At 38.3% G+C, this 27,509-nt stretch overlaps 3 protein-coding genes across 10 annotated transcripts in view; 2 read left to right on the top strand and 1 right to left on the bottom strand.

The window, feature by feature from the left end:
- Window positions 1-7,073, top strand: part of map4k5 (mitogen-activated protein kinase kinase kinase kinase 5) — a 40,482-nt gene extending 33,409 nt beyond the window's left edge. For all 5 annotated transcript variants that reach the window (XM_055170451.2, XM_055170453.2, XM_055170454.2 and 2 more), the window contains exons 26-33: window positions 2,641-2,699; window positions 2,790-2,893; window positions 3,010-3,187; window positions 3,294-3,362; window positions 3,479-3,571; window positions 3,671-3,741; window positions 5,487-5,542; window positions 6,160-7,073. In XM_055170451.2, coding sequence (XP_055026426.1) covers window positions 2,641-2,699; window positions 2,790-2,893; window positions 3,010-3,187; window positions 3,294-3,362; window positions 3,479-3,571; window positions 3,671-3,741; window positions 5,487-5,542; window positions 6,160-6,247 — 718 coding nt within the window. In that variant the 3' untranslated portion in view covers window positions 6,248-7,073. The remainder of the gene's footprint in view (window positions 1-2,640; window positions 2,700-2,789; window positions 2,894-3,009; window positions 3,188-3,293; window positions 3,363-3,478; window positions 3,572-3,670; window positions 3,742-5,486; window positions 5,543-6,159) is intronic.
- A 156-nt stretch (window positions 7,074-7,229) lies between these two features.
- cdkl1 (cyclin dependent kinase like 1 (CDC2 related kinase)) lies at window positions 7,230-18,414 on the top strand. The gene is made up of 10 exons (XM_055170456.2): window positions 7,230-7,918; window positions 8,554-8,723; window positions 13,259-13,380; window positions 13,803-13,875; window positions 14,227-14,317; window positions 14,406-14,606; window positions 14,884-14,966; window positions 16,614-16,670; window positions 17,656-17,811; window positions 17,900-18,414. Exons 1-10 carry the CDS (start codon window positions 7,747-7,749, stop codon window positions 17,999-18,001), a joined length of 1,227 nt encoding a protein of 408 aa, XP_055026431.1. The 5' UTR covers window positions 7,230-7,746; the 3' UTR covers window positions 18,002-18,414.
- Window positions 18,415-20,402: 1,988 nt separating this feature from the next.
- On the bottom strand, window positions 20,403-27,492 carry dmac2l (distal membrane arm assembly component 2 like). 4 transcript variants are annotated; one of them, XM_073873468.1, is made up of 5 exons: window positions 27,311-27,492; window positions 26,875-26,988; window positions 24,825-25,033; window positions 22,138-22,309; window positions 20,403-20,814 (listed from the first exon to the last, which is right to left on the bottom strand). In XM_073873468.1, exons 1-5 carry the CDS (start codon window positions 27,475-27,477, stop codon window positions 20,700-20,702), a joined length of 777 nt encoding a protein of 258 aa, XP_073729569.1. In that variant the 5' UTR covers window positions 27,478-27,492; the 3' UTR covers window positions 20,403-20,699. The 4 variants fall into 4 exon arrangements, with proteins under 4 accessions (XP_073729569.1, XP_073729570.1, XP_073729572.1 ...); XM_073873469.1 differs by having other exon boundaries at window positions 27,348-27,441; XM_073873471.1 differs by having other exon boundaries at window positions 27,390-27,409.
- Between the last annotated feature and the right edge of the window lie 17 nt (window positions 27,493-27,509).

Raw genomic sequence — 27,509 nt, 5'->3', positions numbered from 1 at the left:
AAATATTGAGTAGAATGTGGTCCCTTACTGTGTAGCAATGTGTGTTTATATTTACAAATAAAACAAACGTTTGTCTTTATAAAAGTTCTGTAACATTTCATAAAGTTTATTGAGTTGGATCACGTGATGTTCGGTTGACGAGCTTCAGAAAAGGTCACGTGATTTCCGGTTAGGGAACAGGGTTTTTGCGTTGCATTGTGGGAATTTTTAGGGAACGAACGTTCCAGTGCACTGAACGGATTTTGCGACTGAGACAGCCCTTAAAATGTCCGTCTCCCTGATCAGTGCCCTGACTACTGAACAAGGGAGCTGATTGAGACACACGGATAGACAGTTTTAGGCCCAAACACACTATATGTGATTTGTAATGTAATTCATTTTTTTGACAGGATTATGCTTGCATTGGTATAAGTTGTGGTTTGTGTGTTTAAAAACGCTTTAAAGGCACAATATGTAATTTTTCGCCACTAGAGGTCGCTAAAAAACAAAAGCGTAGCTTAATGACATTGTGAGATGAACGATGGGAATCTTCACTGTCGCTTGGAATCGATCCAATAGAGACAGAGCGCAGTTATGCTAATTTGAAAACCACGCCCACCGGGGGTGAAAACAATCCAATCGTCTCCATTGACTTTGTATTGCGAGAAGCCGCCTCCTTGTCATTTCTGGTGGATCGTGGATCGCCGACTACGTTTCCCCCTATTGGACGCATTTTTACTAATAGGAGTACTATGAAAAGTTGCCTGTTTCCATTTCTGTGTCTTTAAACGCTCGTTTTTTTAAGTTGAAAGCTTATAAAAATGTATTTGGTTTGTTTGGGTTGTTAGATGTACACCTTGTCACACAGCAGCTTTTAGGTATTAATCTGTTTTTAAGTTTAATATGTAAATAAGTTTTTATAAGCTGTCGACCCCAAAAAACGAGCGTTTAAAGAGACAGAAATGGATACAGGCAACTTTTCATAGTAATACTATTAGTAGAACTGCGTCCACTAGGGGGAAACGTAGTCGGCGATCCACTTTATTCTCCTTAAAAACTGGGTTTTACGGCTCGACAGCTTATAAAAACTTATTTCTGGGTTCTTTGGCTTGTTAGCTGTACATATTGTCACACAGCAGCTTTTAGGCATTATTCAGTTTTTTGTTAAAGCCAGAAATGACAAGGAGGCGGCTTCTCGCAATACAAAGTCAATGGAGACTGTTGGATCGCTTTCCCCCCCGGTGGGCGTGGTTTTCAAATTTGCATAACTGCTAATTTGAAAACCACGCCCACCGGGGGTGAAAACAATCCAATCGTCTCCATTGACTTTGTATTGCAAGAGGCCGCCTCCTTGTCAATTTTGGCGCTCGCGTCAGGTGTATGCGGACAATAGCAACTGTGAGGAAAATTAAAGTTTAAAACTCAAAATTAAAGTCAAAACTTTAAAACGCATGCAGATAATAAACTTTCGACATGAGGATGCAATTGTCCGTGATAGATTTGTGTTGTATGCATTGTTTGATGATGATGTGAAGACGGGTCGCACTGTTAGGAAAGTTCGGTTCATGAAATCTGCAAATTTAGCGAGTACCTATTAAATATATACAAAATATATAACACTGTGTTAGCAATTTTTGTATTTCCTAATGCAAAAATCTTACATACCGTAAAACTTCAAATAATAGCTGAGTCCCAAATAGACGCCTGTCTCTTTTAGACGCCTGGTGTGACGACAGGTTTGGGTAAATAAACGCCTGTCTCAAATAAAGGCCTGGTCTGTTTTTTAGTTTCGGGTTGTATTTAATCTTCTAAAACCCGTCAGATAGTCTGTTTAAGACAGTTCTATGGTGCAGATTGAACACGCTAAAGTTTTTTTGCTTACCGGTAGATGTCACGTGACAGACGCAGTTGTTCCTTTACTCATCACTATGACAACACAACAAGCTTCGTCGCCAGGATTGAGGTGATGATGACAGTAGCGAAGTGGCAATCGAGAGAGTCAGGACTTTTCCCGGTGGGCCGGTAGTGTTTTGGGGCCGCTGATAATAGCTGGGCTTTCAGTCTTTTGTCATGCATGCACTCCCGCCACACATTGTATTTCTCACGCGGAAACACTATTTATCATTTTTAATATGCTGCAGCGCCTAAAATGTATCTGGCCGCACTGCTCTCTCTCTCTATCAAGCCCGTCTTCCCTAGAGTTCTAGTCGAGCGAGCCAATACAAAAAAAAGAAAGAGGCTACACAATAGCCAATCAGAAAATAGCACTGTTGTATCTGGGTAAGATTTCACGCAACAACCAATAAAAAAACATATCATTGTTTGCTTTATTTATACTGCCAATAATTTAAGACTGTTGTTATTACACGAACTAATTTGTTAAACACATTCAAATTAAAAATAAAACGTAATATGTGGTAACCTCCTGCTGTCATGCTGGAACAATTAAATTAAAAGCCTGTCTCTTATAGACGCCTGTCTCTTTTAGACGCCTGGTGTGATGAAAGGTTTGGGAAAATAAAAGCCCGGGCTATTATTTGAAGTTTTACGGTATTGTGCCTTTAAAGCCATTTCCAGAGCAAATAATTGAATACTGGTATATATCAAATATCATCACAAGGTTGGAAGAGATGAAGATAAATTTATTTATCTGTTTCGCAGGAGATTTGCTCTCACCACCAAAATTCCAGACACCAAGGGTTGCCATAAGTGTTGCATCGGTAAAGTTTCAAGTACCACACATTCAAGTACACAAACAAACACACACTTCGACTCAGTTTCTCATACTTGCTGCTTTTTCTCTCTGTCAGTGAGGAATCCCTACACAGGTCATAAGTATCTCTGTGGTGCTTTGCAGTCTGGGATCGTTTTGCTGCAGTGGTACGAGCCCATGCAGAGATTCATGCTTATAAAGGTCAGTCACGCACACACACACACACACACTCGCGACCATTATAAACCAGGTACAAATTGAATTAAATCCAGACTTGGAGCATATTACATTATAAAGCTTTTAAATCTCTCTCGCAGCACTTTGATTTCCCGTTGCCTAGTCCTCTGCGTGTGTTTGAGATGCTGGTGGTCCCGGAGCAAGAGTATCCACTGGTGTGTGTGGCAGTCAGTCAGGGCATGGAGCCTAGTCAGGTGGTCCGCTTTCAAACCATCAACCTCAACTCTTGCTCATCCTGGTTCACTGAGATCGGCTCAGGTGCCACCCACAAACACACATGCACGCATGCACTTCACACCATTCCTATTACTCTACCACGTGCAATTCCCTGATGGTAATTGTTTGTGTATGCACCTGTATGTAGGTGGTAACCAGGTTGATGCGGTCCATGTGACGCAGTTAGAGAGAGACACTGTGCTCGTGTGCCTGGACAGTGAGTGACATCATCTTTCTAAGACTACAGTTTTGATGAATGCTATGTCATGAACCTTACAAGAAATGTTATGTTGGGAGTCTTGTCTCTGATCTTGTATGCGTGTTTGTGTGTAGAGAACGTAAAAATAGTGAACTTGCATGGAAAGCTGAAGTCTAATAAGAAACTGGCATCCGAGCTGAGCTTTGATTTCTGCGTGGACTCTGTAGGTAAGAGATTCACTTCTCGGATCCGGCTGCTGAAGTCATCACTTTTATCCACTACCTGTGTGTATTCGATAGTTTTGTGATTGTATTGTGTTTGTTTAGTGTGTCTGCAGGACAGTGTTCTGGCCTTCTGGAAGCATGGGATGCAGGGAAAGAGTTTCAGGTCAAATGAGGTAATCACACACAGACACTAACACAACCTTTTTGTCACTTACGGCTCTTTTGGATTAAAAATAATTGTGTAAGTAAGGTTTCAAAGAGCCCTAAAATCTTAAGGTTGTTCCCCTTAGGAACAATAGATGAGGGACTCTCCACTTTTTTTGAAGATATGCTCATTTTCCAGCTCCCCTAGAGTTTAACATTTTTTTTTTTATCGTGTTGGAATCAATTCAGCCGATCTCCGTGTCTGGCGGGGCCACTTTTGGCATAGCTTGGCACGGTCCTTTGAATCTGATTGGACCATTGGCATTGCGCTAGAGAATAGCCGGGGAGTTTCGATGTTTTTCCTGTTTGGAGCTTGACTCTTCTGTAGTTGCATCGTGTACTGAGACCGACGGAAAATTAAAAGTTGCGATTTTTCTGGGCCGATGTGGCTGGGGGCTGTGCTCTCATTCTGGCGTAACAATCAAGGACTTTTCTGCCGTAACATGACTCCAGGAGGTGCAATGATATTGCGCAGTGGCTGAAAATAGTCCTTTGCCATTGAAAGTTACCAAGGGGACTATTTTCAGGAGCTGCGTAATGTTGTGGCAGCGAGGTCCTTGGTTGTTGCGCCAGAATGAGAGTGTAGTTCATAGCCATATCTGCCTAGAAAATCGCAACTTTTGTTTTTTGTCGGTCTTGGTGCACGATTTGGCTACAGAGGGGTCGGGTTTTGAATGGTAAAAGTGTGGAAACTCTTTGGTTGTTTTTTGGCGCGATGCTAATGGTCTGGTCGAATTTAGTGGATTGTGCTGAGCTATGCTAGAGGTGGTACCGCCAGACCCGGAGATCGGCTGAATGGATTCCAGGACGGTAAGGATCAAATGTTTAACTCTAGGGGAGCTGAAAAATGGGCATATTTTCAAAGAAAGTGTGGAGTGTCCCTTTAACGTAGCACATACGGTAAGCTTATTTGTGTATCATATTATGCAATACGTGATTGTGTTTCATGCTTCTTGGCTGTGCAGCGTATCTAACAATAAAATGCCAAAGGTCTTGTGGAGGTGAAGCACTTTGTCTTTATGATATTTGATATAGCGTGAGTGTGGAGGACACGGAGAGTGTGTGTTTAGATGATAGGGTGTGATGGATGATGTAAAATTTATGTACAATCAGAAAAGCTCCAGCTGGCCAGAGATTAATGGATTAAATTATTCAGCGTTTTTTTCCTCTGACCCCAATGAAAACCGTTCGGCACTTACGCCCCTCTCAAGATTGTTTGTGTGCCCGTTTAAGATAAGCTATGAAACTTTACCCTAAAACCCAGGTGGTGCACCTGCATCACCATTCGTTGTTGTTGTTTACTGAGTGTGTAACGTTTCCAGTAAAAGTTTGCTGGAATGGGTGTGTCCAGAGAGAGTAATAATGGGTGTGGATAGAGGTTTGTGGGGGTGTGGTCTTGCAGAACCAGACTTGTAACTATATGTATGCACAACTGTTACTATACAATAATTGTATTTTATATTGATGCATTGAGTGGCTGCTCAGCAACCATATAAAAATAAAAGCTTTTTTTTTTGACCTGTTGAGGCACATCCTGCTCTGTATTGTCATGCAAATCCATTTATCTATGTCAATCTTGTGTGTAAATGACACTTAGTATATACCTTCTAGCACTGGATGCATATGCCAAAAGGCAATGAGAATGTGTGTCTTGTGTGCTGTATTCTTGCAGACGCACAATTGTTTACTAAAAAACGTTTCCACTCGTATACAGGTGACACAGGAGATTTCGGACCCGAGCAGAGTGTTCAAACTCCTGGGATCAGACAGGTTAGAACCAGATCGAATGATTTCCTATCTCTGTTTCTTTCTTTACATCATACCGTTTTATCCTGTCTTCATCACCTTTGGAAACGTTTCTCCCCACCCTCTCATCTCCTGCGAAATTCTCCATCTAACCAAACATGCATACAAAAATAGATACACGGAAGGAAAAAAGCCAATTGGGAGAACGTGGTGTCCCCGTCTGGATTTGTTTCTATAGTGAGGGAAGCTCTGGGGTACGGTAGATACGTTTATTTGGGTTCCCTGTCCTAACATAAGAGGTTGAATACGTTCAGCGCTCTTTTGAAAAACAAACTTGACATCATCGAAAGCTGTGACATCATTGACACCACAAACTCGATGTCATTGTACCACCTTGGACCCTTGTTACAACACGTCTGTCTTTTTCACTCTCCCTAACTGCTCTCTATATTTTATTTACACTGGCATTGCCAGGTTGGTGTCTGTGCGCTGTAATTTCATCTGTCACCTGCTACTGAGGACACGACCAGCCTCACACAACCCCTTATCATATTTTTCCTCCGTTTTCTTTACACTTGTTTCCTGTATATGGTACAGTAGTATTATTTGTGTATTAATATATTTGGGCCTCTTGTGTTTAGGGTTGTTGTTCTCGAGAGCAGGCCTACAGATAACCCGACAGCTTTCAGTAACCTCTACATCTTGGCTGGACACGAGAACAGTTATTAGCTCCGCCCCCAGGCACTCAGACACACTGTACCTGGAGCCATTGCAATACACCATGCATTAATTTGGAACGGCACCCATGAACTGGACAACCACAGCTGAGCTGATGAGCAGACTGTGTTTAGTGCTAAATCTCATTGCAGCCTTACACCACTTTCTGTACTCCACCAGAGACCCTTCAGACGTCTCTTCACCTCAGCGAGCTTTCAGAATCAAACCTTTTGCAAGCGCCCAGTCAAATTTTTTCAAATCTCCAGAAGTGCAAGCAATAATGCAATGCATTGCAAACTTTTTTAACCCTATTAAATATAACCTTTTTAAATATTAAACAAATAATAATAATGCTGCAAAGATGCATTGCTGCTCATTGTGTGCCATATGAGGGAATGGATTAATTAAGTGTAACTATCTTGAGCTTCTATAAAGTTTGTGTTTATGGGAATTTTAAATGGCAGGTTTGCGTATCTGCTGTTTGGGGAGATTTCAAGAGAGCGAGTGAGTGTTATTTATTCAGCTGAGTCATGCGAGTAATGCATTTTGCCCTCATGTTACTGGATGAATATTTTTCTGCCGCAGGTCATTTTCAGTTTTCAGTCATCTTTTATTTTTATCTCCAGCTGTGTAATATTTTAAAATACAAGTTATCTCTTTTAAACGTATCTTTAATTCAATACTTGCACCATGTAAGCACTTTTGTACATTCTTTTTTTTTGTATTTAAAAATGACAAAACATGGGAGATGTGAGGTTAATGTGATATCTCGTGTATTTCCGTTGCTTTAGGTTTAATGTATGCAGCTTTTGTAATAAAAAGGCAATTGTTAACAGTCTGGCATGTTTTGTGTTTTTATACATTAGTTGTATAATAGTGAATATTATTATTTAAAGTCAAATTGGACAAATTAAAGTGTCAGTCATGTCATGTGTGAATATAATTTTATTGTATTCTCACAAGTTTAAAATGTTATTGTTTGTGTAATTAGCTGAGGGAATTTGTTTACTTAAACATCTCTACCAAGAGAAACAATTCTCATGTGGGTATATGACGAAGATGAATGAACATTTTTTTTTAGATATTGAACCATAACATACAACATTTACATTTTTAACAAAACATCCAAAAATATAACATATTTAAGAAAGTGGGTTAACATTACACTGAGAACTTTAAATAAAATAAATATACAATAGTTTGCTCGATCTAGCGCTGCGCAGAAAGATGCGCATGATATCACGTCTCGCGATACTTCGACGTCATATGCTGATCGGTTTGCGCCGCACCGCAAAAAGTCGACACCCACTCTCTACTTACGACGATTTATGTCACGAATCTCAGGATTTACAATCATCCTGCTTTTTGTGACTGAACTCAGGTCAGTTTGCGCGGATTGTTTCAAGCATTCAGCTTGTTGCTGTGCAGAATGAGGCGCGTGTGAAGGAGGCGGAGTCTGGACTCGGTTCCCATGGCGACCTGCTGCTTGTAAATAGCGTGTTATCTTCTCCATGCGAACTCAAACACATTCTCACGGGCCGCGTATCACATCCGTCCGTCCGTTTCACTCAATACAACCAGTTCGACAGCTTCGTTTTGTTTTTGTTTCCTTTTATCCACAGGAATTTGCGATTTGGGTCCGGTTTTATTTTCTAATTACACGTCAGGATACGACATTTCCAGGTAAGCTATATGTGTGTAACTGTGTAGCGCGTGGTTGTTTTATAGTTGGTCTTTTTTATAGTTTTCTCCTTTTTGTTTAATTCTGTTAAGTTGGTACTAAGGTTAAACATTTGCAGATGGTGCTTAAATTGTGTTAGGGTAGTTAAACTGCTTTATACTTAATGCTTTAGTTTATTGATGTATGGAGGACAATATAGGGTCTAATTATAAATAAATAAATGCAAAAATATTTTGATAATGAAAATGGTCATAGTTTAATTATTTGCCTGAATTTGTAACTACATTTCTGTAAAATCGGCTTTTATTTGTACTATTTCTGTATTACCACATTTTTTATTTATTTATATATTCATTTTCGCATTTCTAAATGTGTTTTATTTATTTCTGTATTTAAAGATGTATTCATTTATTTTTGCATTTACTTATTTAATTACTTATGCATTAAGTTATTTTTCGTTCTTCACACTAAAGCAGTGGAGTTGAGAACTGATTATTTCTGGAACAACCACATTAATGTTATAACCTGTAACTTCAGTGATTCAAATAAAGATTTTATTTCACACCTACTTCAACAATTTTCAGTAGAATTGAGGAAGCAAGTATTAAAGCATTATAATTGTGCTCTGCTGTTACAGAGATGGAGAAGTATGAGAAGATCAGCAAGATCGGTGAGGGTTCGTACGGCGTAGTGTTCAAGTGCAGAAATAAAGACACGGGTCAGATTGTTGCCATCAAGAAGTTTGTGGAGTCTGAGGACGACCCCATCATTAAGAAAATAGCACACAGAGAAACCCGTATGCTAAAGGTATCTTTTATGTTTTTATCTTTTTAACTATTGTCATAATTTGAATACATCCCTAAAAATAAAGGTACTAAAAAGGGTTCTTCACAGGAATTCCATCGAACCATTTTGGTTCATTGATCATTATGGGTAAAGGTGCTTCAAAGAATCATTTTTGTAGTCTGATTAACCTTTCCATTACAAACAAGAAGTTTACTTTTAAGAGGGTATGTTGTATTAATATTAGTAGAAGAGGAGTAGGTGAATAGTAGCTATTTTATCAAGTAGTGCATGTCTTTGGACCAATATTTCCTTCAACTATTTGTAAGATTGGGTTTTGGGTCAATTTAGGTTTAGGGCTGAGTTAGGGTTTTTTATACCACAGGGCTATTGAATGCTTTATTATTTATTTTTCGATAAATGCAAACCTGACCTATCAAATGTCTTAAAGGGGACATTTCACAAGCCTTTTTTTGTATCTCCAGAGTATGTATGCAAAGTTTTAGCTCAGAATAGCATATAGATAATTTATTATAACATGTTAAATTTGCCACTTTGCAGGTGTGACCAAAAATGTGTGTTTTTGGGTGTGTCCTTTAAAATGCAAATTAGTGCACTAAATGGCAGTGCCGTGGTTGGATAGTGTAGAATAAGTGGCGGTATTAACCCCTTTCTGACAACACAAGGGAAGCAAAATTTCAATCACCTATTTTTCACGTTTGCAGAGAATGGTTTACCAAAACTAAGTTACTGGGTTGATCTTTTTCACATTTTCTAGGTTGATACAAGCACTGGGGATCCAATTATAGCACTTTAACATGGAGAAAGTCAGATTTTCATGATATGTCCCCTTTAAAATAACCATTAGAGCAGTGTCCGTGGTAATATAACCTGCATAATTGACTCTGGTCCTTTGAATTATTTGAAAATAATGCACACTCCACGTCGTGCCGCATTACCTTATTTTCTAATAATTCAACGGACCGTTGTTAGTTATTCCTTACATTACCATTTTTTTAACTTACTATTTACATATTTTAAGGGGTAAGTTTTGAGGTTAAGGTTAGGGCTTAATTAAATTTTTTTGCAAGAAATGACAAAAGTTTGATGATTCAGAAATGGATGTGTAGCTCTCATGTAGCTCTCGTATAATTTGCAAACTTATTTCTGTGAGCTAAGAGCAAAGCGGTGGCCCTTTGAAGATCTGACGTCTCAGCCAACATTGGCTTACCAATTAGTTTCACTCTGCTATGCATGAACGGATGAATGGATAGATGAATATTGTTGTTCCCTTCACCTCCCTTGAGTTATTTTTATTTTTGTAATGACGGGGGTTACTGTCTCACAAGCATTCTATATAATTTGTTTGAATTTGGGTGGTAAAAGGGTTTTAGGGTTTATTCTGGAATGGATGGTGACCTGTTGCTGTTGGAGACGTGGGGGGGTGTTTGTCACTGTGTGTGTTTTTACGATACTTTTTATGATCTGATAAGACATGCAGCTGCTTGTCTTTATAATGCCCCATACATATTACAAGTGACTTTGCTCATCTTTTTCAATGGGGTCGTTAGGAGGCGTTTCTAAATCTGATTGTGATAGACAAATGAGTACCGTCTAGTAACTGACGAGAGATGAATGACGTGAACTCCACTACTTCGCTCTAATTGGTATCTCTCCTGGAAGTCGCTCATTATTTGTATAAAGTTAAACTTTTTCAACTTTGTTGCGTCACTGGGCATGTCCCATCTGGTCACCAACGGTCACTGTCGCTGGAAGTCGCCATGTTTCCATTAAAATTATGAGATTGTGATGTTTTGCTACTGCTGGTTGCTGGTGGTCTGAACAGGGCATGAGATGTTCATGTACACGTTTAACTGCAAATTCAAATGTACACATATACACTCACCTAAAGGATTATTAGGAACACCTGTTCAATTTCTCATTAATGCAATTGTCTAATCAACCAATCACATGGCAGTTGCTTCAATGCATTTAGGAGTGTGGTCCAGGTCAAGACAATCTCCTGAACTCCAAACTGAATGTCAGAATGGGAAAGAAATTTTGAGTGTGGCATGGGTGTTTGTGCCTGACGGGCCGGTCTGAGTATTTCACAATCTGCTCAGTTACTGGGATTTTCCCAAACAACCATTTCTAGAGCTTACAAAGAATGGTGTGAAAAGGGAAAAACATCCAGTATGCTGCAGTCCTGTGGGCGAAAATGCCTTGTTGATGCTAGAGGTCAGAGGAGAATGGACCGACTGATTCAAGCTGATAGAAGAGCAACTTTGACTGAAATAACCACTCGTTACAACCAAGGTATGCAGCAAAGCATTTGTGAAGCCACAACACACACAACTTTTAGGCGAATGGGCTACAACAGCAGAAGACCCCACCGGGTACCACTCATCTCCACTACAAATAGGAAAAAAGCTAGAATGTGCACGAGCTCACCAAAATTGGACAGTTGAAGACTGGAAAAATGTTGCCTGGTCTGATGAGTCTCGATTTCTGTTGAGACATTCAGATGGTAGAGTCAGAATTTGGCGTAAACAGAATGAGAACATGGATCCATCATGCCTTGGTACCACTGTGCAGGCTGGTGGTGGTGGTGGTGTAATGTGGGGGATGTTTTCTTGGCACACTTTAGGCCCCTTAGTGCCAATTGGTCATCGTTTAAATGCCACGGCCTACCTGAGCATTGTTTCTGAGCATGTCCATCCCTTTATGACCACCATGTACTCATCCTCTGATGGCTACTTCCAGCAGGATAATGCACCATGTCACAAAGCTCGAATCATTTCAAATTGGTTTCTTGAACATGACATGGAGTTCACTGTACTAAAATTGCCCCCACAGTCACCAGATCTCACCCCAATAGAGCATTTTTGGGATGTGGTGAAACGGGAGCTTCGTGCCCTGGATGTGCATCCCACAAATCTCCATCAACTGCAAGATGCTATCCTATCAATTTGGGCCAACATTTCTAAAGAATGCTTTCAGCACCTTGTTGAATCAATGCCACGTAGAATTAATACAGTTCTGAAGGTGAAAGAAGGTCAAACACAGTATTAGTATGGTGTTCCTAATAATCCTTTAGGTGACCACGATGAAAATATTTTTATATTTTTAATAATATTTTATATTTATTTATATATATTTTATTTAAACCTAAAAAAAAGTTGTTTTTAACATGTCAAAACAAAAGATTCATTAAGGATTGTGTGATAGGTCACTAATTTATTAGGTACTTTTTTGACATTGACTATGTTAGCATAAGGTCAGACTACCCTGCTTCTATTGAAAAACACTATTAGCTATTCGAAACATTCTCAGATCTTTTATAAAAATGTATATATATGTAAAGGTTTACACAAATATACAATAAAATGGTCAGAAATAGTCCCTTGCATTCACTCAGGCAGTACCCTAATATGTGCGTACTGGTACCAAATAATGCATATATTAGTACCTCAAAGTACCAAATGTATACACATCTGTATGTAAATGGTACATATTAGGACCTTTTTGAAGGGTACTGTCCTGTGACAGCTTAAAGCCATTTTTGGACCATTTTTTTCTGGCAGTGTAATAAAAATGTTAAGGGCCCCTACTGTAGATGTTTTTAGCAATATAAAAATATTCTCTGGTATGCCCAGAATGTGTCTGTAAAGTTTCAGCTCAAAATACACCACAGATCTTTCATTATACGATGTTGAACATGGCCATTTATGGCTGAAATGAGAAACGCACTGTTTTTGTGTGTGTTTTTTTAAATGCAAAGAAAGCTTCTGTTCCCCTCCAAAGAAGGGGGTTGAGCGCTTATACATGTGCTTTGGACTACATCAAAACATGTCTCTGGCAGAAGGTTGAACTACGCGCTTATAAGGCGGAGTCTGTGAGCGGTTATAGTTGGGGCATAATCAATGTGACATCACATTGATAAGAGATCCCCAACAGTCTGTTTTGTGTAACTGTTGTGTTTTAAAGGAGATTACACAAATTAGAAAAGATGGATTTGTTCTTCACACACTGGAGACTCATTTACTGATAGAAACAAATTTAAAAGTGATTTGTTTTAGGATGGGGGCTTTGATAAAGCTCAAGTGCATGCTGTTTGTAAAGCAAAAGGGCACCATATTCTAATTTTTAAATTCATGTTATTTATTGTCATATGCACAGTACAATGAAATTCTGACTCTGCTTTCCACACAAATGCCGTTAAAAATAATAATGAAAGTAAACTAAATAGAAGGAAACCATATTGATATTGATTTATCTGCATTATTACTAATATCTCTCTAAATGTTATGTCATGTCTATTTTTAAACTTGACTCTATATACTTCCCTGTCCATTGTTCCTCATCATTGTCTACTTGTATCATCTCTTCCTTGTTAATTGTAATGAGCTCTGGAAAGGTGCTATATAAATAAAACTTATTATTATTATCATATACAAACAGTGCAACAAAATTTTCATGTAAACTCATGACTCAATTTGTTATGCTGATCATATAATTTTGCAATGAAATATTTGTTTTTCTTCACATTGTGTGTCTAGCAATTGAAGCATCCAAACCTGGTGAATCTGATCGAGGTGTTCAGAAGAAAAAGAAAATTGCACCTGGTGTTTGAATACTGCGACCACACTGTTCTCAATGAGCTGGACAGATATCCACGAGGGTGAGAACTCAAACCACTATAAAATGGCTCTCTTGTTTGTCACACTAACGGACATATTGTGTCTTTGTTGCTATGACGGCCAGTTATGCCTTTATAGGAATGTTTACAGCAGGATACGTTTGCCCTCTCTGGTGCCCTTGAGTGAGACTCCTTTAAAAGCAGGACTGGGCACATTTAACTATTTCAGTTTCTCACTCCTTTCCCTTTCTCCTTGCGGCAGCATTGATTTATGAGTCCAGAATTAACAAAGCTGTCACAAATGCACATACATACGCATAGCTCATGCACACCAGCATCTAAAGGGTTAGTTGTGCGGTTGAGGTAGACAGAAGAGAAAGGAGTGACTAGATTGTTAAATGGACGTAATGGGGTTTGTGTTCCTATAACTGCATTGTAATTCTTTTATGTGTGTGTTCACTCAGCGTTCCAGAGCACATGGTGAAAAGTATCATTTGGCAAACACTTCAAGCTGTGAACTTTTGCCACAAACAAAACGTAAGAAAATCAAGTCATTTAAAACAATAAAGTTTCTGGAAAGGGAAACGTTCACCAAAAAATGAAAATTCTGTCATCATTTACTCAACTGAATTTGTTTTTTTAATAACTAAAGAGATATTGGCCACCGTTTCCATATGAATATTTTCTTAATATGGAAGTGAATGGTGCCCCAGATATGTCGGTTACAAGCATTCTTCAAAATATTTTGAAAATGATAAAAAAATTATACAAGTTTGAAACAACTTGAGAGGGAGTAAATGATGACAAAATTTTCATTTTCGGTGAACTACCCCTTTAAAAGCTATGTTCTTGAAAGACCGATATTAAATCTGACGTTTCTCTGTTTAGTGTATACACAGAGATGTGAAGCCTGAGAATATACTCATCACCAAACATCAGGTCATCAAACTCTGCGACTTTGGCTTTGCCAGGATCCTCAGTACGTACACACAAAAAGTCCAAAAACACAACATAACCAATGTCACTGACATCTTGTATTCATTTGAAATATTGCTCTTATATTGCAGCGGGTCCATGTGATTACTACACGGATTATGTAGCGACACGATGGTACAGAGCTCCGGAACTGCTAGTCGGAGACACGCAGTACGGCCCACCAGTGGATGTCTGGGCAGTGGGTTGTGTGTTTGCTGAACTGCTCTCTGGCGCCCCTTTATGGCCGGGTCAATCCGATGTAGACCAGCTCTATCAAATCAGGAAAACCCTGGGTTAGATATACACACACAACTGCAGATAATTACATGTTGTGTAAATGTATATGGGGTGGTTTCCCAGACTAAAATGTATGTTTGAACTGCCTTAATTTTGCACAAACATATTTTAGTGTCATTGTATTTAGTGTATTGTTTTTTGTAAGGTATAACTAAGGCCTAGTACTGGATTAATCTAAACCTTGTCTGGGAAACGGCCCCTAAATGTAATAAATATAGTTTTTGTTGATGTGTTTTTGTAACATGTATATGTGCATTGGTTTCGTAATTACAGGTGAGTTGATTCCCCGACATCAGCAGGTGTTTAGCACTAACCAGTTCTTCAGTGGAGTTTGTGTCCCTGAACCACAGGAGATGGTGAGTTGTTTTGTTGAAACCTGTTCGATTGATTTTCCAGAAAATAAAGCACATATGCTATTCACACATGCAGTTTTATCTATTTATGACCCTGTCTGTGAAATCCAGGCTAAAGTCTCATGTATATATGAGATTTAGAGCATTAAAGTTTGATTTTAGTCATGGATTTAACATTGATTTCAATCTTTAACCATATTGAGCAGTAAATATTAACTTTCTCCGCCAGCATTTTAAAAAAAAGTTGCCAGCCAGTGCAACCATTTATCAGATGAAACATTTCATCCTACCTACCTATTTGTTTTCTTTTTATCACTTCTCAAATATGGGTAGGTTTCTTCAAAAATACAAAATTTTGAGCAATAAGCTGAGATAATTGCATTTTTGTGAAGGACTTTTGATTAGGGATGCACGATATATCGGCCGACATATCGTTATCGGCCGATAACTGCTTATTTTTTATATTATCGGTTATCGGTCTGATAGCAAAATTAGGCTGATAAATGAAAGCCGATAAATTATGGATTATTTTGGTTTGTTGAACCACTTAACTTGCTCATTGCTGGCCATGTGGAGTTTTGATTGGTGCTTTCTGTGACATAGGACGAAGATGACACATGTTGCAGGCTTAAGAAGAGTACCGGTATGCTAGTCTAGCGCAAAGACAAGATTGCGGTCTGGGAGTTTTTCATTGTGAAATTAATATGAATATTTATCGGCCTATATATATATATATATCGGTTATCGGCCCGCAAATATAAAGAGTTATCGGCCAAAATTTCCATATCGGTGCATCCCTACTTTTGATAGAGATTGCCCTAAGGGTATAATTCCCGGTTTTAAAAGACTATGTTTACACGTGGGTGGCTATTTTTATAAATGGACATTACAACCTCTCCGGTTTTTAAAAAATAACTTCGTGCACACATGTCAGTTTTCAGAAAAGTTTTCAACTACACGAACCCGTGTATATATGGCGTCAAGAGCATTGTCAAATGCATGTCAAACCTGTGGGTGGCGGTGTAACAAGAAGCTCAAGCCCACATAAGCCAATCAGAATCCGCGAAAATAGCAACAACAGCAATGAATCACTTCCTCTTCCTCTTTTGAACAATGTAGCACTTTTGACGTAGGTGCGAGCTCTGGCGCATACTGTGACGTCGGCTGCCTAAACACCCTATGTCTTAGTTTACATACAAACGTGCAAACGAAGATTTTTCGGAGTTTTTAGAAAGAATCAATTTCAGAGGCGAATTCTCCATTTGCGTGTAAACGAAGGGAAAGGGGCCTAAGTTGGGTAAGAGCTCCACCTTGTGGCTAATAGTGAAAACATGGATTGCCGGAAAAACTTGTCATTGGCAGGGAAGCATTTTTTCTTAATTGACGATTTGCCGATCCCATACCCCTCTCTCCACCCTGTAATTTCCTGTCATCTCTCTAATTACTGTCTATCAAATAAAGGCAGAATGGGCGAAAAAATAATATAAAAAAAAAGATATCAAGGTTATATTTTCACAAAATCTTATGTAGGATGATTTATGTAGAAGACAGTAAATCACAAATAAAATAATTTTTGGATTTTCACAGACTGGGTCGCATATTGCTATCAATCGCACATCAGCTTTAAAATCCTGTGTGTCTATGTTATAGGAGCCACTTGAAGAAAAATATCCAAACATCTCTTACCAGGCGCTGAACCTTATGAAGGTCAGTAGAACATAAAATTAGATCATATAGAACAGGGGTACCCAAATTTGGTCCAGGAGGGCCAGTGGTCCCTAATCAAACACACCTGAAGCAACTAATTTAAGGAATACTAAAAAATCCCAATAATTTATACACCCCCACGTCATGCATGTTTGTCCCTCTTTGTTCAGTCCAAAAGAAACTTGAGGTCCACTAAAGTCCACTATATAAATCCTGGAATGTTTTCCTCAAAAAAGTTAATTTCTTTTTAACTAACCAAAGAAAGACATAAACATCTTGGATGACATGGGGGTGAGTAAATAATCAGAATTTTTTAATGAAAGTGGAATATTCCTTAAAGGGACACTCTACTTTTTTTGAAAATATGCTCATTTTCCAATGATGATACGCAATGCCCCAAAATAGTCCCCTGCTATTGAAAGTTACCAAGGGGACTATTTTCAGGTGCTGCGTAATATCATTACACCTCCTGCTGCGATGTTACGGCAGCAAAGTCCTTGATTATTACGCCAGAATGAGAGTATAGTTCCTAGCTATATCTGCCTAGAAAATCACAACTTTTAATTTTGCGTCAGTCTTAGTACACGATGTAACTACAGAAGAGTCAAGTTTAAAAAAAATATCGAAACTCTTTGGTTATTTTTGAGTGCGATGCTAATGGTCTAATCAGATTCAATGGATTATGCTAAGCTATGCTAAAAGTGCTAGCGCCAGACCCGGAGATTGGCTGAATGGACTCCAAAACAGTAAAAATCAAGTGTTTACCTCCAGGGGAGCTGGAAAATGAGCATATTTTCAAAAAAAGTGAAGTGTCCCTTTAATAATTCATACTAGAAACTTCCAGATGTTAAGTAGTGCTAAGGCAAGTTGGAGCTAAACTTTGCAGGAGTTCACTGGCCATCCAGTACTGAGTTTGGGTGCTCATCATGATATAGAAGAACGCCACAGGCTCAGTAGCAAAACCTGCTGCCTGTGTATTTTTCAGGGTTGTCTGCAAATGGATCCAGCTGAGAGGTTGACCTGCGAGCAGTTACTGGAGCAGCCGTACTTTGACAGTCTGCGAGAGGAAAGCGAGAGCGTGACGCGTGAACTAGACCGCAAGAGACGCCCGCGTCAGCCACGCAAACACCTTCCACCTGGGGTCTGTTTTCACAATGTGAAATAAACCAACTATTCAGTCATCCAACTTAATTACAATCTTTTAAATACCTCTTTTTTTCTTTGTGTAGTATTTGCCCCAGTTGGCCAGCAGTACTGTCTTTCCTGCTGTGGAGCACAAAAAGTACTACAACAACCTGCGCAAATTCAACTATCATCTGCCCAACATATGATGGAAGCCAACTCTATAAGAACTAAAAACGAACCGTCCAGCTCTTGGCTGGGGCCTGTATGTGTGTTTGCAAGATAGACAAAGGGCTCTGCTCTGCCTGTAGAAAAATAACGTCACACTGCCAAAGCAAAGACTCGCAGAGGGATTTCTGAAAAGTATAATGAACGACGACAGCAATAACTTTGATATTAATATCAACGAATGTTGTGCTGTGCTCCATAGTTTGATTAGAGACTGAGATCAGTGCTGTAGAAACATTTGCACTGTATGAACTTTATAAACCTTTATGTAACCTCTATGTATGTTTGAAGTGTGTAAATAGGAAGTTATAGAGGACACAGTCATGCACAGACAGAATCTTTAATTTTTTTCTTTAGTTGTGCACAACATTAAATGTGACACTGGACCACAAAACCATTTTTTTGAAAGCTTTTTTTTATTTTTGGTTAGTTAGGAGGATAGGACCATCTTTGGCGACGAAAACTATTTGAAAATCGAATCTGAGGGTGCTTTAAAGGGATAGTTCACTTTAAAATGAAAATTCTGTCTCATCCTCATGTTGTTCTAAACCTGTGTGAGTTTCTTTTTTCTGATGAACACAGGGTGGGATATTTTGAGAAATGATGGTGAACACGCGGCAGTGGGTGACCATTGACTTCCATAGTAGGAAAAAAATATTTTGGAAGTATTGTGATAAATGACTAAGAAAAGAATTTGATAAATGATGGTAAGCACACGGTTGATGGTACCCATTAAATTCCATCATATTTTTTTATTCATTCTGTGGAGGTCTATGGTCACTTACTGCTGTGTGTGTTCATAAAGTGTCTTGTTTTGTGTTCATCAGAGGGGGGAAATTCATGCAGGTTTGGAACAACATGAGGATGAGTGGATGATGACAGAATTTTCATTTTAAAGTTTTCAAAGAAATGCTCATTTTCCAACTCCCCTAGAGTTGAACGTTTGATTCTTGCTGTTTTGGAGTCCATTCAGCTGGTCTCCGGGTCTGGCGGTTGCACTTTTGGCATAGCTTGGCGTAATCCATTGAGTCTGGTTGGACCATTGGCATTGCGCTAAAAGATAACCAAAGAGTTTTGATATTTTTCCTATTTAAAACTCGACTCTTCTGTGGTTGCATCGTGTACTAATACTGATGGAGGGTTGAAGGTTGCGATTTTGTGGGGAGATGTGGCTGGGAACTGTGCTCTCATTCTGGCGCAACGATCAGTGACTTTGATGATGGAACATGCCCGAAAATAGTCCCCTTGGTTACTTTCAGTGCATAATATACGCCTGCTGCAGCCATGTTACACCAGCAAAGTCCTTGGTTATTGCGCCGGAATGAGAGCACAGTCCCCAACCACATCTGCCCAGAAAATCACAACTTCTAATTTTCCGTCAGCCCCAGCACACGATGCAACCAAAGAAGAGTCAAGTTCTAAATAGACATTTTTTTTACTCTTTGGTTATGTTTTAGCGCAATGCTAATGGTCCAACCAGATTCGGTGGATTGTGCTGAGCTGTGCTGGAGGTGCTAGCGCCAGACCCGGAGATCAATGGAGTCCAAAGCGGTAGGAATCAAATGTTTAACTCTAGAGGAGTTGGAAAATTAGCATATTTTCGAAAAAAGTGGACCTTTAAAGTTGTCCAAATGAAGTCCTTAGCAACACATATTACTAATGATAAATATATTTTTGATGCATTTATGGTAGGACATTATAAATATCTTCATGCAACAATCTTTACTTAATATCCTAATGATTTTTGTCATAAAAGATCTACAATTTTGACACATGCAATGGCTATAGCTACAAATATACCCGTGCGACTTATGACTGGTTTTGTGGTCCAGGGTCACATATGTGTTCAATACTACATTGGTACTGACAGCATGAAACATAATCAGGTTAGCCAAAATATGTGCTGAACAAACATTGACAAGCGCTGTGTTTTGGCTAAAGTTTATTACCCTTGTGAACTTTTTATTATATGACTGGTGCTAATAATTCAGCCACTGACTTGCACCAAATGCCAAATTCTTGAGACATGATTCACAAATGTGTATTTGTGTTCAGATGTAGAAATGAATGAATGGGAAATACTGTTTTTGTTCCGTTTTGAAACTAAAATCATTAAAGATCTTTCTGCAACATTCACTTATGTTTGGGTCTGTAACTTCTACATAAGATATTTAAGGGATAGTTCACCCAAAAATGAAAATTCGGTCATCATTTACTGACTCTCAATGTGGTCTCCGATAGGTTTGGTTACAAACATTCCTCAAAATATCTTCCTTTGTGTTCCTCAGAACAAATAAATTAATACAGGTTTGTGAGACAAAATTTTAACTATCCCTTTAGTGGGACATGAATCATTTGCTTCAAAACTTACAAAGACAAAACTTCAGTTTGGGGTTTATTGATACTTGCAATATAACATTTTAAACAGCCCTAGATTGTCTGAAACAAATCTACTGTATTTGACCAAAGTCAATTAAGTGAGAAGTTGGCGTTTGTTGATTCGGCTCCAAAGCGGGGCAGCTATCCTCATCCGTCCCTGGGATGCTTAGTTGCTTAGATACTGTTGCCAAAGCAGCCATGGAAATCAGCCAATGAGCTTATTTGGCATGACCTGGTCCTTGCGGTTTCTTAGATGTGGCTGTGATTTACTGGGCGCACTCTGATTGAAGCTATTATTGGCTAATCGAGATCCAGTTCTATGGCGAGTCTGGGAAGTGCGGTCTGGAGTCTGTCCACAGTCCGATCTTTATCTGTTACACCAGGCAGATCACTAAGAAACAGCCTCTCCAGGTTCCTAACACACACAAGTACGAACACACAATCAATGGTAATGCCATTTGTTTTGCTAACTTTAACCCTAAATTAACTAAACCAGATTTCACCAAATCTACATCTGCAAAATTAAAGCATTTCTTCCTTATAAAAGTGCCTAGGGCTGTTACAGAGGCGCATGATTTCCACATGCTTTTAATGTTATTTAAATTAATTGTGTGTCCTAAGCGAGTGGTTAACTTTAGTTAATGATTAACTAACCTTGGTAAACCCATTATGCTATAAATCATTTTCTGCTGATTACAGACAACATAAATGCTGCAGTTTACAATGCTTACACTTGAGATAGACTGATTTACATAGAAAGCAATAGCCATCAATTCACTGTCTAGGTTAACTACAGACCAAAGATAGTCCGGTTAAGAGTAACTCACTTCTAACCAAAATAATCTTGAATTTGGTTACATGCAATTTTTGCCAAAATAACTTAAGATGTGTGATATTTCATGTATGTAAGCAAAGTCAACAAGTGAAAAGAAAATGTTTGGTTTTACTTATTTCATTTATTTTTGGGCCAAAGATATACACTGCAAAAAAATATTTTCAAGAAAAAAAAAACAAGACAAAAATACTATCTAAAAATTCTTGAATTAAGATGCTTTTTCTTGATGAGGAAAATGACCCAAGAAAATAAGTCTAGTTTTTAGACCAAAAATATCAAATGTAAGTGATTTTGTGCATAAAACAAGCAAAAACAAATCTGCCAATGGGGTAAGCAAAAAATCTTGAACATTTCTATAAACACTAAATTCAAGAAAGATTTGTTTACCCCATTGGCAGATTTTTTTGCTTGTTTTATGCACAAAATCACTTAAGTTTGATATTTTTGGTCTAAAAACTAGACTTAATTTCTTAGGTCATTTTGCTCATCAAGAAAAACATCTTAATTTAAGAATTTTTAGATATTTTTACTTAAAACAAGACAAAAATACTAAGTAAGAAAGTCATTTTTTGCAGTGTAGGCCTATAAAATTTCCACAGACAGCCCAAATTTTGCCTTTTTTAATTGGCCTGTGTTTGGATGGCTATTAGATGTCTTTTAAACGCAAAATAGCTTGTTGGGTATTCTCCAAGGCACATGCATTTGCCAATATTTGACTATTTTTAGATTTCAGGGAGATTCACAATTGTGATTCACAAAACTCTTGTGACCAGGACTTTCTTTGGTATTCCTGTGTTTACTTTCAGGTAAAAAATTAAGATGGTTTGGAAAGATGTGAGTAAATAAACAATGAGTTTTAATTTTTGGGTGGACAGGTTTGTAGGGACAAGTGCGGTCACATACCCGAGTTGATAGAGAGCGATGAGTCCTTTATCGGTCACGTTGCCACAGGAAACTATAGACATGTTCATCACACTCTCTTGCAGGGTCTTTATTTGAGTCAAACGCTCCAGACATGCATCTTCAATATAAATACACTTATTCAACTTGATTTCCTTCACATGCTCTAGACCCTCTAAAACACAAACAAAGGACAACAATTACAAACAATTTATCTTTAAAGGCATTAAAGGTGCATTATGTAACTTTTAGAAGGATCTCTTAACAGAAATGCAATATAATATACACAACTATATTATCAGTGGTGTAAAGAGAGCTTACATAATGAACTGTATTGTTTTTATTACCTTAGAATGAGCCATTTTTATCTACATACACCGTGCAGTGTTTCCCACAGGATTTTGAGGAGACTGTGGTGGTGATGACGTCACCCGCTAATTAGCATATATGTGATGTCATCATGTCGTGTTTGCATTTGATCTAGTGTTGGCACCTGAAATATGTTTCACTTCTACTCTTTGATCTGTATCTGTATTTGATCTGTATTATATATCAAATTATATTTTAAGCCGAATTAAGCTGTTTTAAATAGTGAAATAAAAATGTAAATGGGAATCATGAAAATTCTATTTGTGGGGGCCAGTGTTGATTCTGTGGTGGGCCACCACAAATAAATCAATGTATGGGAAACACTGCAGTGGGTCCCTTTACATATTTCTACAGTACCCCTTAAAGGACACACGGTTCTATAGAGTGCGTTTCGTCACTATGCTGTCTCAGATGATGACATGTTTGTCCTGTGACAGCTACCGTAGCTTCACGATGCGTTTTGAAAGGAAGGGGTGAGCTGTAGACTGAGCAATTCACAATCTCACCACTAGATGCCACTAAATCTACACACATTATTTTCTACATACCATACATTTTCGCTGCTCCAGATATCCCTGCCTTCCTCAAACGCTCTGATTTGTTACAAAACTCATCGATCTGAAAAGCGCTGTGTCCCTGATTGGCCAGCTAACCTGTACATTGTGATTGTCCTGAATACCTCTGATGTCAGCCGGAAAAACTCCTTACCATGTAAGGAAGATTAGATCGCAATGCGAGCTAATCGTCATCGTTTACTTTGGGATTTATACCTTTTGCATATCGTTAACATGTACTAATACAAACTTGCACACCTAAGAAAAAATAAAATCGTGAATCGGATAATTGGTGCCCTTTAAGTTAATAAGAAAAAGCTCAGATGCAAAACCATCCAATTCCATCTGACAGGTTTTCTTATAAATTAGCATTTTTATCAGACTCCCATGTTTAGGTTCAGTAATTTCACTTTAATGGCAATGAAAAAGTTATTAGTCAGTAATTGAAATGCCTTATTTCCCACAAACGTCACTACGGTCATTTCATATTTATAGGAGAAATTTGACTTTTTTAATGTTTAAGTGCTACAACTGGTCCTCAGTGCTTGTATCACCCTAGAAAATGTGAAAAAGATCAACCCAGTAATTAGTTTTGGTAAACTATTCTCTGCACACATTTGAAAAATAGGTAATTGAAATGTGGATCCTCTTGTGATGTCAGAAGGTGATAATACAGCCCCTTAATCTGCACTATCCAATCACAGCACTGTGCAGAGATCAGCTCATTTGCATTTAAAAGGACACACCAAAAAACGGTACATTTTTGCTCACACCTACAAAGTGGCAATTTTAACATGCTATAATAAATTATCTATATGGTATTTTGAGCTTGAACTTTACATCCGTACTCTGAGGACACCAAAGATTTATTTGACTTTTAAAGTCGATCGTCATTTTAAAATGTCCCCTTTAACAAATGTTGTCCTATGCTGCAAAATAAATACTAAATACATGCAAAAATATCCACTTCTAAAAAAGTCACAAAAATTTGGTCGATATCCTAATATATTCGTTAAACCTACTTTAACCAGGTAAAAAGTCCACTCAAAGGCCATTTGGACATACCACTTTGTTGGCAGAAAAAAACGTTTCATGGATTCTCCCGACAAAATGGTATGTCCAAATGGCCTGAGGCGAATTAAGCGAAAGTATTTGATAATCATATAATACGTGCCGAGAGCATTTGGTCAATATCATTATGTCATTTTTGACAGAGGTGGTTTAGCGACTTTTGCATCTGAGCTTTCATATGTTATTAGATATTCATTTGCTTAGCCGATTGCTAGGTAAAGAAGGTGAGTAAATGTTTGTGCTTTTGTACACAGTACAGGAAGTGTAGAAATGTAAAATGTAGTGCACAGAAGCAAGACTGTATGTGTGAAACGACAGGATGTGTATGTGGGAAAAGAGAGAGCGCTGTCTGTAAAATACCCTTTTGCTTTACGTCACTTTTTCCCACAGCTGAACCTCTCATCCTCACCTGTGACACACACGGCGTCTCATCGTCTCACACGCCGGTCTCAGAGCTCACAAACTTTCGCTCTCACTAGATGTCTTGTGGGGTCTAATGTAATAAATAATGTATGACTGTTTTGCAAGAGCAAATGGAGTAAGAGATCTTGTTTGGAGCAGGTGTTTGACCTCCATTCACTAATGATGTCATTAAAATTGCATGAGCAGTGTCACGACGTTAAAGGTTAAAGGATAATTCTGCTATATAAAGGTGGGTTTCTGCGTTCAATCGATCAGTAAGCAGCCGATACTCACCCAAGTGATCGAAACCACGGTACATGATGCAGGACTCAGTGGCATCAATAGCTTCTATTTGGTACCGGCCGAGAGGCCCGGTAGGGAGTCCGTTGTAGTCATGCTGCCATCGGTCGAAACCACGGAAACGAACTTTTGCCCCACACCTCAAAAGCCACTCTGCTGCCGCTCGATCAGGGCCGACTGCTTTAATCCGCTCATAATCTACTCTATATAAAAAAAGAACAATTGTAATATATTAGCACCCACCAAATATCTAAAAGAAATGTATTATCTACATTAACTACCCATCTTCAGGCTTCACTTGTTTTAGTGATCAAAATCCTTAAATGTCACTAACAACACACATATGTGACCCTGGACCATAAACCAGTCACAAGGGTCAATTTTTGGAGATTGAGATACACATTTATACTATTTATGTAGGGTTTGTTAGGATAGGACAATATTTGGCTGAGATACAACTATTTGAAAATCTAGAATCCAAGGGTGCAAAAAAATCTAAATATTAAGAAAAATCGCTTTTAAAGTTGTCAAAATGAAGTCCTTATTAACTAAATCCACTCACAAAAATAAAGTTTTGATAAATAAAGTTTCCGGTAGTAAACTTACAAAGTATCTTCTTGGAACATGATTTTTACTTAAAGGGGACATATCAGTAAAAACTGACTTTTTTCATGTTTACGGTCCTTCTATCAATCCAGAAAATGTGTGAAAGATAAACCTAGTAACTTAGTTTTTGTAAACCATTCTCTGCAAGCATGTGAAAAAATAGGTCTGAAATTTGGCTCCCCTTGTGATGTCAGAAGGGGATAATACTGCCTTAATCTGCACTATCCAACCACGGCAATGCCATTTAGTGCAGAGATCAACTCATTTGCATTTAAAAGGACACACCCATAAATAGTGATGGTCGCTTTCGAAGCACTGCTTCATGAGGCTTACGAATCTTTTGTTTCAAATCATTGGTTCGGAGCATGTTTCAAACTTGTCAAGTCACGTGATTTTAGCAAATGAGGCTTCATTACATCATAACTGTTTCGAAAAGTTAAAAAATTGATTCACCACTAGGAGGAGTTGTAAAAAAAAGTGTAAAATGCTTTTACACTATTTTGAAAAGCAGGTGTGGTGTTTCGAACACTTCAAAACTGAATCAATTTTCGAAGCGCTATTGGTTCAATTGATTCGAAGCTTCAAAAAACTTTGTTTCTCCCATCACTACCCATAAAAGTCTCATTTTTGCTCACACCTACAAAGTGGCAATTTTAACATGCTATAATAAATTATCTGTGGGGTATTTTGAGTTAAAACATCACAAATCTACTTTATTTGACATCTTAAAGGGACTGTAAGTAGGATTTTAAGTGTTTTATTCATCAAAATCAATGTCTTTATTCATGAATATGTCATCGTTGGTGTCAAATGACCTTTGCCAGTGATCTGACTTTTCTTTGTAAGCTTTGAATTTCTTCTCTTCCATGTCGTTTCGCCGTATTGATAAACTATAATAGTAGAGAGGGACAAAAAGCACTAGCCTACCAACACGTTTCCACAACGCGTTTTCATTCAGAACATGTGAACCAGCTGAAACGGACAAGGAGATTAGTGATTACATAACGCCTACCGTAGTTGCAACACGCATTTGGAAAGGCGAGGCGCTAGAGAGCACTGTTCGTTTAAATGCAAAATACAATTTCAACACTAGGTGGGGGTAAATCCTTCTTATTGTCCCTTTAAAAAAATCTTGTGAAATGTCCCTTTTAATATACTAATTTATTTTTGGCATAAAAGAGAAATTGATCATACTTTCTTTACTTAAGACTGGTTTTGTGGTCCAGGGTCACATATAGTATACATACAAAAACAAACATTACATAAATTACTTAATACTGCTTATAATAATAAAGTGCATTTGTAGTCTTGATGAGAAAACCCTACAAATGTAATTCTGAAATTGGTCTTTATTGAGATCTGGAAAGATGTTTAATGGAACAAATAAAATCAAATTATGACTTGTGATATTATTTCTATATAACTGCTGTACATTACTTTGTTGAAAACAGCATTGAGCCATCCCCAGAACTCTCGCCTGCCACCTGTCAGCTGCCAATGAGTGGACAAAATCTTGCGTGCTGACCAGGTAAACAATTTCATGTCTGTGGATCTGAGAGAGAGACAGAAATGACAGAGACAATGCATGAAGACTCACTTCTTAATTTAACTTGATTTCAACCTTTTAACAACGAGGGCGTCCGTTTGTCCACTCACGATTTCCGATATAAACTTTTATAGATTTAATGTATTTAATTAACACACCATTTAATCCAAAAGCGACACATGAGGGCGCATTTTACATTTTTGTTGAAGGACATTTATATGACATGCGTCATGCGATGCTGGAAAAACTGACGGTCATATCATTGAATCTGAAAGACAACAAATATAAAACCTCTAAAATCTCCATGAATAAAAACTACTGTTCATACTTTTTAAGGAAATTCGTTCGTTTATCTAATACGCAACTGTTGTGATGACGGTGCGTAGAGGAGTGATTTGGATCGGTACCGCTCTCTCCACTGTGCTCGACTCTTCTATTTACATCCTGCTTCGCTGAACTTTTACCCGCTGCGTCAGCCGCGTCCCGAATTCTCATTGGTCATTGAGTGTGCATCCGGCGTTCTCATT

This window comes from Misgurnus anguillicaudatus, chromosome 11 (genome assembly GCF_027580225.2).
Source record: "Misgurnus anguillicaudatus chromosome 11, ASM2758022v2, whole genome shotgun sequence".
In the NCBI taxonomy this organism is placed as follows: domain Eukaryota; kingdom Metazoa; phylum Chordata; class Actinopteri; order Cypriniformes; family Cobitidae; genus Misgurnus; species Misgurnus anguillicaudatus.
The sequence above is the reverse complement of the archived record's forward strand: the minus strand, read 5'-3'. Positions and strand labels throughout refer to the sequence as shown.